The sequence below is a fragment of the Magnolia sinica genome, chromosome 2 (assembly GCF_029962835.1).
Source record: "Magnolia sinica isolate HGM2019 chromosome 2, MsV1, whole genome shotgun sequence".
In the NCBI taxonomy this organism is placed as follows: domain Eukaryota; kingdom Viridiplantae; phylum Streptophyta; class Magnoliopsida; order Magnoliales; family Magnoliaceae; genus Magnolia; species Magnolia sinica.
The window spans coordinates 16,410,145-16,424,783 of record NC_080574.1 but is presented as its reverse complement, the minus strand read 5'-3'; the positions used below and the strand labels follow the sequence as shown (position 1 = coordinate 16,424,783).

Here is a 14,639-nt window from a genome sequence, read left to right as displayed (position 1 = left end):
CTCTTTCTGTCTTCTTTGGCCATCTTTCAGTCTTCCCAAGACAAAGGAAAGGAACCTTTCTTTCTGTTTCACTCCAAAAAAAAATGGAGGGAAACTTTCTTGAAGAGGTTTTCTAATCCTACACGCCGCATCTGTACACGCGCTCTGAACCCCCAATGATTTTCTTGCATGTAAGGCTTTCATTCTGGTGATCCACACCGTTCATGGGGTTAGATCTATCGTGGGTGGGGTTTTCATAATTCTTCCCCTCGGGATTGTCTTATTCATCTGATTGGTCATTGTCAGATGTCAAATTGGAGTGCTAGGATCATCTGGTAAGGGATGTGGGGCCCATCAAAGGACTGTTTAAATAATTGAAAAGTGAGCTCAGCCGTACCATTGTTGGGTGCGACTAGGAACGCATAGTTATATCTAAAGTAACCATTTCTCTTTGTTTATCAACCATTGGTAAAGTGGGACACAACTTTTGATAATCTAAGCCGTTCAGATGATGAAGCTCGTTATGGGATGCTCCTATGCCCCAACATGTACCGGACCAGATTATCCTAGCCGCTTGATGGTGGCTTGGAAATGAATAATTACAGACTACGGTCCTCATTTAATACGGTTGATCAGGATCATCCGAAAGCCGAGATTTGCTGGGCATCGACCACACACGAAGAGATGGATTCCACGTGCGCAATACATTGGTCGGACTGTTCAAGTACATTGCTTGATGGAGAATTCACCGGTTTCCTTCAGGGCACGCGCTTGTCAGGGATTGCAATGGGCCTGCCGGCCCACAATGCCAGGGCTTAGTGCTAAACATGGCCCAAGGGCCGGGCAAAAGCCAGTGGTGAATAGCCCGATCCAGCCCGTTGGTTGGTCCAGTCATCAAGCGGGCTACCATTATACAAAAAGATTGGACGGTCTAGTTCCCATCCAACCCGATGCTGATTAGGTGAGGCCCCGGATCCACCGAGGTGGGTGGGACACCTGACTGTAGGGCCCACCTGTGATGTATTTGATTACATCCACGCTATCCATCTGTATTGAAAGCTCATATTAGGGTACGATATAAAAAATGAAGCAGATTCAAAATCTCAGATGGAACATAGTATAGGAAACAGTTGTGATTGACCATTAAAAACTTCTGGTGGGCCACAAAAGCTTTGGATCAAGATGATATTTGTGTGGTCACTTCGTCTAGGTTTTTTTTTTTAACCTTATGAACAGTTCGGATGGAAAAAAAAAAACATTCCGGGGAATTCACAGACTGTCTCCTATGGTATGGTCCACCCAAGATTTGAGTCAGTTTCATTTTTGAGATCATGCCCTAAAATGAGCTATCAAAACGGTTGGACGGCGTGGATTTAAGCCACGTACATCACTGTCAACCCCACAATCAGGGATCCCACCCACCCCGGTGGATCCGGGGTCTAACCTAATCCGCTTCCCATCCAACCTACATGCGTGTGGCGTCCGGTGTACCGTTGACAGGTGTACTTTCTTCTGTTGAAGGAGGAAAGATGCTTTTGCTTTTACGGTGTATTTCTTGGCGCGGATCAAGTGGTGTTGCTCACACCACCGCTGTGGTGATATGTTGGGTGCTGTGGGGTCCACCTTGATGTATATGTTTAATATCCACGCCGTTCATCTGTTTTTCTAGCTAATTTTAGAACAAAAACTAATAAATGAAGAAAATACCAAGCTCTAAGTCGACCACATCACAGCAAACAGCGGTGATTAAACACTACCATTAAAAACTTCTTGGGGCCCACCATAGTTTTAGATTAGGCTGATCTCTTTCATTTCCCTTCATCCAGGTCAGAATAACCTTATCAAAAGGTTGGATGATATGTAAACATTACAGTGGGCTTTAGAAAGGTTTCAACGGTGGGTGTCACTCTCCCACTGTTCCCTGTAGAACCCGATTGGTACTAAGCAACTCAGTAGGCTTACGCACCGAATAAACTATGTATTTTATCCATTCTGTACATCCATTATACCAAGTAATTTTAGGGCTTGAATATCGAATGGACTACACCACAGAAATTGTGTGAATCCACCGTTGGAAATTTCTTGGAGGCCACAGAAGTTTTAGATGAAACTTATATTTGTGTTTTCCTTTCATCCATAATTGTATGATCTTATGAACCGTTTGGATGACAAATAAACATAATTGTGAGGGCATAGCAAGGTTTCAACGGCGGAAATCATTATTCCCACCGTTTCCTGTGGTATGATCCACTTGAACATTGGATTTGCTTTAATTTTGAGCTAAACCCCTTAGATGAATATGAAAAATGGATGAGCAGGGGGATAAACTATATATATTTTGAGCGGGATCTTCTGTTATCTGGTCAACGGGGATTTCCTGTTACCCTAATGGTTTGGGGTCCGAAACTTTATGTTGTTTTTTTTTTTTCCTTTTTTAAAGTGGTGGTGACGTGGACCAATGAGGATTAGGGTAACAAGAAATCCCCATCGACTAACAGAGGATCCCCACTCATATATTTTTGAGCAATGCCCTAAAATATCTGGAGAACGGATGGACAGCGTGGACCTCAACACATATACATCAACTAGGGCCCACAGCACCCTGGTATTAGCTGCACCACATAATCCGCGTTCCTATTTATTGGTTACTGGTATAGGAAGCGGATTGCGTCCTAACCCCGCCGTCTTTAGACATGAAAGAGCAATTCTGTGGGCGGCCTCACCCTGATATATATGTTTATCCGCACCGTCAATTCCTTTTCTCATATTATTTTAAGGTGCGTGTACAAAAATAAGCAGATTGGATCATCCTACTAGTCCCATTTTTGTAGGGCAGCTATGAAATGTGTCCTGGACTTGATAGACAGTTCAGATTGAGGGATTAGACTGTCTAAGGGTCCCAATTCAACTAGGAGCACTATAACTTGTAAGTGCTATGTGAGCACTAGAGCATTTCTTATAGATGGGCAATTAACTGCGGGCCCATCAAAGAACCGCCTGGATCACCAACCCATAAGCCCTACTTAACGCTGTTAAAGGATAGACAGATACGCATGAAGTTCCTTACCCTTTTTTTTTTTTTTTTTGGAAAGACGAAGAAGTTCCTTCACCTCCGAGGATTTAAAAAGAAATATCAATATACCATCCAGAGGACGACTTCTTAAAAGGGCAGAAGAGGGAGAAAAGCCCCCCTGAAAAAGTCTTCCATCCATCTCAGCCATTGAATGAGATCTTCATACACAGTGTGGACCCCAACCTACTACTTGGACCACCTCAAACCACACAAGTTGACATCTATGAGAGACACGATCTTAAATTTAACCTTGGAGCCAATTCTATTTAAATCAATCGAGACGGTCCGGCACCCCACTTCTGCCTTGACTTGAGCGTAACATATTTAAATCGATTGAGACTGTTAGGTGGACCCTGATTAAGAACTGCCTTCACTTGGACTTGAGCTCCCTCCCATTTGATGTGGCAGAATTTGATTGGATCCTACTCATTCACCTACCGTCTTATCAAATTCCGCCCTGCAATAGATGGAGGGAGATCAGTCTAGGCAGGGCAGTATGCAATCCACGTCCCATCAATTCAGTCAGCTTACTGATTTGTAAACTCGATAAAGGAAGAAGCTCCAATGGAAAGAGGACAAAATAGACAAAGATTAGTGCAAGTGACACACTAACATGCAAGACATGAGAGTTTTTAAATAAGAATTGTGTTAGTTTCTAAGGGTGTGTTTGGCTGCCACAAATTTCACGAAACATCATGGGTTTTTGCACCAAAATTAGACTGTTTAGTCATGAAATTTCACCATATTTGGAGCCACAAAATGCATCCTTATTTGGTATGTGGGCTTAGGTGGGATTGATTGAGATGGTCTTGCATTTGGTCTCATATAGATTCCATCAAGCAATTGGAGACTGAAGGAAGGATTGGGATTTTGGATGATAAATTTGAATTTTAGTCTGATATGAGATTTCTTAAATCCATTATATGTGTGGGCCTCACATTGATGTATGTGTTTTATTTACACCATTCATTCACATGTGCCCTTTACACATGACATTTGAATTACATGTGTATATCCATTGTAAATATGATCTATTGATCATAGTTTCATGATCCATAGAAAGAAATTGATCTAAAATGTGGGGATTGGATGAGAAAAATATCATGATATTTCCGGACATAACAATCATTGTGCAATAATGGTATTAATTTCATTTAATATAATTATATACCATTTAATGCCAGGACTAAACAGGCCCATGAGTTGTTTCCACCAAACGCATCATTTAAAGTCCTTAGCTAATGAAATGAGATGGTAGAGCTGGTAGAGAGCACTGTGCACAAAGGTGATGTAGGGTTAAATCTCTATAGTATCACCTTTTTTCAAAACAGGACATATAAAAAAAGAATATATATATATATGGAAATGGTACTATAAGGTTGACCTCTGGGAACTATATATATATATGGAAATGGTACTATGAGGTTGACCTCTGAGAACTTCCCATGAGGTCGAGTTGTGTGGGCCCCACCATGATGTGTGTGGAACATCAACACCATGCATTTGATGGGTTCCCTTTAGTTTATGGGATATCCCAAAAATCAGCCGTCTACACAGAATTCAGGTGGGCCATTCCATCTAAAATCATGTGAAGACATACCTAAAATATATATAAAAGCACCTAGTGGGGCCCACATTAGTTTTGGATGCGGCTGAAACTTGGTCCGACCCCTCATTCAAGATTATGGATGTTTTAATGGGAGGGTAACCCTCTTAACTGTTGTATGTGATGTGGCCCAGCCAAGTCATGAATTGACTTGATTTTAAAGCACATGGCCCACCATGGAATGGTGCATCTGACTTATGGGGGTAGATGTTCGACACACATCACGATGGGCCTGCACAGCTCAACCTCATGTGTGTGTGTATATATATATATTAAAGTTGACTTGATTGGCTCCCCCATGGATGGGGCATGCCCCAAACAACTTCCATCCCAAGACTATTCTAGTCTCTGTTGCTCGTGGACCGTTGCCGCACTGATCTCTTGTGGAGCCCACCACATATTAGCAACTGACTAATGATTGCCATAATTGACAATCCTGACCATCCGATTAGTGAACTTCTGCCAATTGCATATTTGCCTTTTCTCTATATGTATGGACCACTGATAAATCTACGGCTAGGATTGTCCTCCATCAACTGGCCTTTTGATCTACTGCCCGAATCCACTGATGTCTGCCACGTGTATGGCAATGATGTAGGAGGACAGTAAAAACCATGCCCTTGAAGAGAGAAAAGCAGCGTACCCTACATAAGGATGAATCTCTGGGTACCAATCATGAGATTTATGGGTGCCAATTGCTTCAATATAGCCTTCAAACACCCATCTACATTGATGCCCACCAAATCAATGGTTCAGATTACCAAACCGCAGTCCCCCATGTACGTCATGCAATATGTCAACAAACCAATAATAGCAAAACGATCAAACCGTTAGGATCTTCCCATCAGTTTTGGGTCATCCCCTATCAACCCTCACACCCACCAAATAAACGGTTCTGATCACATGCCACCAACAAACTATAGCTCTACCTCAACAGTAGCTCTCAATCCATGGCAAGTCCCCACCTTATCTACAAGATATAATGCAAAGGCACACCACCTGGGGAGGCCAGACTTGTCATGCATCTTACCCATCTTGCCAATAATTTTCCTAATTCATGTGGGTCCACAATGTCCTCTTGCCTCAAGGAGTCATGAAGGAAGAAAGAAGATAATGCATGGATTTTACATTCATCACAACTCATAGATTTGATTTTACGAGGATTTTCTTCCTCTGCAATAAAATACTTTCTTCCAAAACTAACACTTTTTTTTTTTTTTTTTTAAATTCCAATTTTAATTACCATAAAACTCAATTATTATAAATTAAGAAAAGAACAAGAACTATAACATATACAAGGACATAAGTCTTTCCCTGCATTTTAATATCTCATGCTTATATATTTCTTATCTTATTAAAAATCCCATAAGATATTACGATATACCACTAAAGACACAAGCCTCTCAGAATAGAAAATCATTAATGACTTAGTATCCCTTTAAAAGGATTTCTCCAAAACCTCATTTATTAAATAAAGGCCTAAAAAAATTCAACTTCTCTTAAAGATCTCTAAGCACATGGAACCTCTAATTAAGTCTTGGGCAGGGCCCACACCTTCATCACATGCTTCTCATGATCGAGTATGCTTGCATTAAGACACGTGCCGGTATCGCAATAATCACAGTCCAATACAGTGCATCTAGCATTAATATAATAATCCTAGACCCACCGAAAATCAACGGAGATCGACCCACCATGAAAAAGGCTGATCTGATTCCCATAAGAAGACATCTCAGTTAGGATCTGGACACCACTTCACTGCCTAGTTTGCACTTCCTTAGGCACACCCAAAGCATTCCCTAATAATTAATTCACTAGCTATATATTTTAATATAGGAGTAGGAAGAACATGTTATATGATCTAGCGTACAAGACAGAAATAAATAACAATTTCTTTACTTTTCTCCTTTCCCTTGTTGACTAATATAGAAATAAAAACATGTTAGTAGACAAGACCTAGTCATGAGCATGGCTCCTCCCTCAAGTCATCTCTCACCTATGCATGTGGGGGGCTTTGATTTTCAAACCATTCTCCCAACTAAAACCCACTTGGGTCAAAATGATGGCAACCATACATTAATCACATGGATATATTCCGTGAGATGCAGGTGGGAGTGGTTGAAGAGATGGCAAGAAATGGAAAGGGTGAGGAGCTAGCTTTAGTTACTTTCTTCACCTTCCTGAGTGAAAATCTTTAAACAAATGAAGAGAAGACCAGATTCAAGGTGGAAAAAAGGGATTTCTAAAGCCATTCACGCAGTGGAAGGTTTAAGAGGTGATTTCGCTGCACATGTATGAGATCTGGGCATTCATCAGGCAGGACCAACTGAAAATAAGGCTGGTCAGTTTGTTAAGTGGGAAGCATTTTTTAGAGAAAAATAGATAGTTTGAGAAAGGCTAAAAAAAAAAATTTAAGAAAGAAAGACCAGATAGTCTTTGACTCATTGGGACTTGATAGAGCTTCCTTGGATGAGGGATTACCAAAGATTTATGAGATTGAATCACTCAAACCTTTTATTATAAAAAGATCAGTGTGACCGATCATTTTCAAAGCAAAGAGCCAAATTTCAAATGATTAAAATAATCCAATTTAAGAGATTTTATTTGTAATGTCTACCACACATGTTGACGCCCATCGAATAAACTGCTTGGATCATTGAAAGATGATCCAGGTTCAAAGGCTAAAGTCCCAATGGATCAAATCGGGAGGTATCCGAGCAAACTTCTGATTCAATACACACATGTGACCAACTCGCTGAGTAGGCTGGCCTGATTTCGCACGAGGACAAGCTGACGGTGAGCCTCATCCAATAGGTGGCCCGGATCTAGTGTAAGTGTGACACGATGGTGCATGTGCTGCGAATCTTGTGGGTATCTATCGAAGCAAAAAAGGTGTCTAACATAACATGCGCTTGAAGCCTAAAAGGAGAAAGTATCAAATAAAAATTAAAAGGATGTAGCAGTCATTAAAAAAATATAAGAGAGCAAGCACCAAAAGTTACTGTCCCTTCCCATGTGCTTGTAAAACCAGCAAAATCTCAGCCAAAAGATGAGAGAGCACATGGGCTCCATACATTAATGCAAGCAGTGTAGCTACGACAAGGGGAACAGAGTTGTAAAAACAACAGAAGAAACAAGCTCTGGAAAATCATATTCAATTGATATACATATGGGTTTATTTACATGTTACACTAGTCATGACAGCATCTACCAAGAATGTTAATCTACATCTTGAACATCTCTGGTTGTCCGCTTCTCTCTTTCTCTCTCCCTCACACACACATGCCCAGTCAGCATTTTGCTGACTTGGGTCTGTCGTTACCTCTCTGATAGTTATAATTGAGTCAATTTACAGTATTGGCGAGATGCTTGTTCTTAGAAATCTGTGTTGCAAAAATTTCCATCCATCTGTTCTTAAACATCCATTTCGCAAAATTTCCCATCCATCCTATTCTGAACTGCCTTGATGGCGGCAACTCTGGCTGCAGTGGCAGCCCGGTTCGCCGCCATGACTGCCTTGTTTACTCGCTCGTCTACACGGGGAAGTTGAATAGCATTCTCCGCGGCCTTTCTCGCTGACTGATATGATAGGTTGAGTGTTATGATCTTTATTCAAAAGAAAATATCACGTGAAAGGGTAGCACCTTAGGTGCGAGCAAGTTAACATACCTGAACAGCACGCAGTACCGCATCAGTTAATGGTGGTTGGGGGCTCTTTAAAACTCCACAATCCCACTCTCCACATCTTGTGTCGCTGTTTCGGAAGGTGTACATTCCAAAACCCTGCTTTCGGCCCTCATGCCATGATCCTTCGTAACAGTGACCATGGGCAAAGTGATAAACCCCAAAACCATGGATCTTGTCTCCAAAATACTCTCCAGCGTACCTATCACCATTCCTACAGCAATGCAATCTTGCTATTAATATTTCATTCAAGATATAAACTGGAATGTTTTTAATTAATGCAGTTGCAGAAACTTCCCCAAAAAAAGAAAAAAAGAATCTTGGGGCTGAATCCCCTAGAAACAACAATGTAGTGCCATGATTCTTTAATTCATCATGCTTGGAGCAGGAAAAGAGGGATTAGTGAGGCTAAAACAATCACAAGGCTAATGGTCCAAAATATCATACACAAGCATAAACATAAACATTGAAGAATCCACGTGGAAGAAGCCAAACAATTTATAAAAATAAAAATAAAAAAGGAATCAAAGAATTTCTACCGTACGTCCAATCTTGGTCCCCAAGAAAACAATTGAAAAATCAACACTGAAAGTCGACAATTCCATCCTTGGGATCCCTAGGACCAAACTCAGATTTCTACTGTTTTATTGATTTGAGTCTCCCGGAATACCAGAAATCAACACCAAATGCACATATCTACAGTTCCATTGATTTGGGTCCCTGACAAAACGATCGGAACTTGATGCCAACCACAAACTTCTATTGTTCCGTCGATTTATGTCTGTGAGAACACAATCTGCTGTTCCAGCAATTTGGGTCCACAAGAAAACAAACATAATCCAGTGCCAAAAACATTTCTACTGTTCCATCAATTTGAGTTTCAAAGAAAGGAATCAAGAATCAGTATTGAATGCATATTTCTGCTGTTCCATTGATGTGATTCCAAGGAAACAATCCAAATTTGAGACCAAGCACAGTCTTCTATGTTCCATCTATCCGCATCTCCAAGAAAACCATTAAAAAGATAATCCCCAAAAGGCTTGTCTGGCTTCATACATGGGTTACCTCCAACAAAAGATTCGAATACACAGTACAAAACCTAAATTTTCGCAGTTCCATCCGAGTTTCAAAGAAAATGATAATCTATAATAGAAAATATTCAAAATGTTTCATCTATCCAGGTCTCCAGGAAAACTATCGATGAATTGAACCACCACCATTGGTATTCTTCAAGAGAGCAATCAAATAAACAGAACACATGCAAATTACTGCCATCCAATTGATCAAGATCCCCAATAAAACGATCAAGAATCAATGAAAATTCATAATCCAATCAAATCCAAAACTCGATCACATCCAAAAAGATGCAAAACCAATAAAAATGAAATATTTAAAGTTAAAATTAAAATTTAAAATAAATAAATAAACATAGATTTACCTGAAATGGTAACGACCCAATCCATGCTTGACGCCGCACTTGAATTCCCCAACATAACAGCTCCCATCCGAACATGTCTGAACTCCAACGCCGTGACTCTGCCCATTAAACCACTCACCAGCATAGCTATCTCCTGTGTAAAACCGATAGATGCCGAGCCCGTGCCGCAAGCCCTGCCGATACTGCCCACGGTACCGGCTCCCCCTCGCCCAGCTTTCGATCCCGTATCCATCATATCTCCCATCGACCCAATCACCCTCGTACCTGCCGTTCACAAAATAGTTATAAACCCCACTCCCATTACTCCTACCCTTGTGAAATTCACCTTCGTAAAAATCCCCATTACTGTAGAATTCAACCCCTTCTCGGATAATCTTCTTCTGATCCGTCTTCAAGGATGAATTCTCCCCACCGCTACCGATAAACCATTGGACCGAATCGTCCTTCCTGAACCGCAATTTCCGATTCCGCTCTTCCCATAAATGCCTGAAGACTGGCGACGACACCAGCGTGATCTTCCGGACGATGGAGCCCTTTCTCGCAGCAAAGGCAGCGGCAGTGACGACGACTGGAGCCATCAAGAAGCTGCTCAGGACTGGAATTTCTTCTCTGAGGTAGAAGAAGAGGAAGAAGAAGACCGGCAGGAAGACGATCGCCACTACCAGGAACGGGAGGAAGCGGTTCGGGACGCCGTTTCCGGAAACTGGCTTGTGGGTTTTGTTCTGTGACTCTTCATCAATTGATGAGAGACTGTGGATGGAAGATCGGACGGTTGGAGAGCGGAGAAGAGATGATGATGTTCTTGTCAGCTTGGTCTGGCTTTTCTGCACTTCCATGGCTGATTCTTTTCCTCTTTTTCTTCTTTCTCCTTCCTTTCAATGGGTTTTTCTGTAACGAGAAATTCTTATCAGATAGAAAGAGGGTCGTGACATCTCAGGGTGCGCAGGTTAGCATGAGGCGGTGCACGTTAGCAGGAAGGGATGAAGGATAGAAGAAGTGAGAGCGGAGGAGAAGAGGACATGAAACCGTTTGAGTGTGAGAGGAAAAAACCCGGATTTTATTATTGTCATTTGGGAGGAGAGCGAGCCTCCCAACGGGCCGCTACTTTTCAATTGCAACCGTTGATTGGGGATCGGACGGTGGAGGAATGGTTCGAGCCCTTTCTTTCTTTCTTTCTTTGTTTCTTTTTTCGTCTTTGAGAAGAACTTTGATACTCTGCAGACTGCGATGAATGATACGCAGTCACTTAGAAATTCTTTTCAAAATGCATACGTGGCACATAAATAAGTAAAATTAGACGGCCAAATTATGGACCCCAGTTTAGATGTGTCATGAACCAAGATTTACACTTATTTAATTATCTGACTATCTGATTGGTAGACATATATTCGACGGTTAAAAGTAAAGGTTTCCAATGGTCATATTTCAACAAACAAGTGTCCACTAATCAAAGGCTAGGATCATTCGCCTAATTTGATTTTCGAATTATGATTTATCGATGGATGGTTCTAGAATTTAGTCGGTTTAAATTGAGTTAACGAATTTGGCGTAAGCAATTTCTGAGTGCCCGTGTATCAAGCTTCATTTTCATACGCTACCTGAATATCATATAACTCTCCTTTTCTCCCTTCCTCCTCATGGAAGGAGTCGCCCACCTTGGACGGATGGATTTGGAAAGGGCTTTTTGGGCCGTTGGATTGGGTTGCCCGTTCCCTGTTTTGACGGGAAGATACGGTCGCTGATATTGATTCGGCGTTTCTTGTCCGTGCAGGCCGGCACGTGGACACTGCTAACCCTACGCGCAAGTGCACTCTCGCGCGAGAGCACCTTTTCAGAACTCGCGCAATAGTAGTGCCAACGTGGCAGATGTTTTTCAGATCGAATCCTTCATTAGTAGGGCTCACCACTAGATGCAGCTGCCAAAAAGTTAGAATGCTATACTCATTAGGTTGGCCATATATCTGCAAAATAAATGAACGGCTGAGATAAATCGACGTGCAGTAGAAATTCACTAGACGGGTGTTGCATACCAGATCAGACGATCACCTGACTAATTCGGGCATCTGGATACGTGTCACTTCCGATGAACGGATTGGATCATTTACACATGTTCTTGGTTGCCACCTTGAGCGGGCGAGTGACAAAGAAATGCAGTCGCTCGAGTGCAGTTTGCATTTCCGAGGCACGTGCGAGGATTCGAAGTTCACTTTTCAGTTTGAGCTAGGGGCGCGGCTTCGGAGGATCCGCATGCGTGGGACCCCTGACTGTGGGGCCCACATTGATGTATTTGACTAAATCCACGCCATCCATATGTATTTAAAAATCATTTTAGGCATGATCCAAAAAATGAAGCAGATCCAAATGTCGGATGGATCATAGTACAGGAAACAGTAGTAATTGACCATTAAAAACTTCTTGTGGGCCAAAAAATCTTTAGATCAAGATGATATTTGTGTGGTCTATCCATATAGTTAATTTTTTACCTTATTAACAGGTTGGATGGAAAAAAAACATTCTGATGGACCCATGAAGTTTTTAATGGTGGAGATTCAATCACGACTGTTTCCTGTGGTGTGGTCCACCTGAAACTTGGGCTTATTTCATTTTTGACATCATACACTAAAATGTTCTTTGAAAATGGTTGGACAGTGTGGCTTAACGGAAAATACATCACTGTGAGCCCCACAGTCAGGGGTCCCACCCGCCATAGTGGATCCAGGGTCTCTCACCTAATCCGCTCCCGAGTACGGGCACTTATTTTGGAACTTAGTAACGCAGGAGTCAGGACGCAGCTTGGTAAATCTGGAGGAGATCCAAGCCGCTCATCAGAAACGTGTCCTGTTTTGATATATTTCTTTTCTTCGAATACAGGCAGATCTGATTATCGGTTAGGTGAAATAAATAAATTTCTGTTATGCATGTAGTGGGCATGATGATCAGACCGTCCAGAAACAAGAAATCTAGACAGTAGGGCCGTCTGCTGAAAGCCTTGGATCTCTCACACGTATCCTAACTTTTCACGTGTGAAAGATGAATGCCAAAAAACTATGCTCGCTCTAGTTTTCTCTAGATGATTTTTATACACACACACACACACTTTAATACTCGGGTAAAGCGTGATGGATGATACGCACTCACTAAGAAAACAGTTCAAGGTTGTACACGTGGACAATGAAATCCAAAATAAACCGTCCAAATTATGTAAACCATTTTAGATGTATTATGAAACCAAAAATTGTACTTATTTGATTACCTATTTTCAAACTTGTGGGGAACTAATTGAACGGTTAAAAATGAAAACAATCCAGCGGTCTTACTTCCTGAAACAAGTGTCAAAGAATCAGAAGCTAGGATTATTCATCCAAACTGATTTTTGGATTGTAACTTAGCGACTGTATGTTCTACCATTTAGCCGGTTTAACTTGAGTTAACATATGTTACGTGCACCATTTCCATATGCCTGCGTATCAAGCCTTCACCTAGCCAGAGTATCTAATAATTCTCCTTTTAGAATATCAAAATAATTAATTCTTCCCCCGCCCTTTTTCCCGTGACCTAAGTGATACTCTTTACTCTGGCAGATACGGATGCTCCATGCGCATGCACACAGATATTGTAGACGTGGCGGAAACATACCTCAAATTAAACCATCCAACTAGTGGGGCCCAATGTAGATAGCCCATGTCCCAAGATATCATATTGATTAGATGATCTCCCACTCGGAGTGATGAAAATATATTCTTGGAATCTGGACCATTAGTCAATTTATGCTGTCCATTGGATGTGCATAAATCAAATAATCTTATTAGATATCCAGTATAAATTTTCAATTATAATCCTTATATAGTGGGGCCTATTAATTGTACGGTTTGATCTAAGTTAAATGTATTCCATGTCCACAATGTCTACGTGCATCCGTATGGAACACCGCAGTCTGCCACATAATCAAAGATTTTCTCCTTTTCATATGGTACTCGGGCAGCTTGAGGCTTGATACGGAGGCACTTCTAAATTGTACACGTGGCATATATTATCGTAAATTAAATTGTGGAAACCGCTGTAAATAAGTTAAAAGCCTAAAATCAGATTCGTTTAATAACCATAAACTCTAATTTCTGGAAACTTGTTTGTTGCTGAATGACCGTTGAATATTTTTATTCTCAACCGTTAAATAAATGTCCACCAATCCAGTAATCAGATGCTCAAATAAATGTAATTTTTGGTTCGTGGTACATTTAAACTGGGATTTATAATTCCGACACTTTAATTGGACTTTCCTGTGTGACATGTATGCATTTTCTAAGTAATTTTAACTGCTTGTGTACCATCTACAGCTGCCAGAGTATCGAGCTTTTCTCTTTACCTCCTAACCGATCTGGTATATGGTTGTATTCCACAACCTGTGGGAACGGATTTTGTGCGGCCCGGTCTTAACGGACGCGGGTTTCCCGCTATAGTCTTTGCAGGATGTTCCTGCTATGTAACGCCAGGTGGAGTCCACCGTAATGTTTATGAGAAATCTACTTCGTTCTATTTTTTGAGATAAATTAAAAATAAGTTGGTTCCAAAACTCAAGTAAACCCTATGGCAGGGAAAAATAGGGAAAGAGTTTCTTACCATTGAAACTTTCCTAGGCTCTATCTTGATGTTTATATGGCATCCAAACCGTTTACGAGGTTATTTAGATTGGGATCACAAAAACACTTTGCCTGATGGTAAGCTTTTGTAACCGCATGAATGTTTCAACGGTCGTCATTGATCCCCACTTTTACTCTCATGTGGTACACTGGAGTTTTGGATACTCCTCATTTATGGTAAGATATTGTAAAACGATCCAGTAAGACATATGGACGGGTGGA

At 41.2% G+C, this 14,639-nt stretch overlaps 1 protein-coding gene across 1 annotated transcript; it reads right to left on the bottom strand.

Annotated features, from left to right (window-relative positions):
• Positions 1-7,799: 7,799 nt before the first annotated feature.
• On the bottom strand, positions 7,800-10,919 carry LOC131236432 (uncharacterized). Its single transcript, XM_058233578.1, has 3 exons — positions 9,781-10,919; positions 8,328-8,556; positions 7,800-8,237 (listed from the first exon to the last, which is right to left on the bottom strand). The coding sequence occupies exons 1-3, from the start codon at positions 10,614-10,616 to the stop codon at positions 8,073-8,075; spliced, it is 1,230 nt and encodes a 409-aa protein (XP_058089561.1). The 5' UTR covers positions 10,617-10,919; the 3' UTR covers positions 7,800-8,072.
• Positions 10,920-14,639: the final 3,720 nt, after the last annotated feature.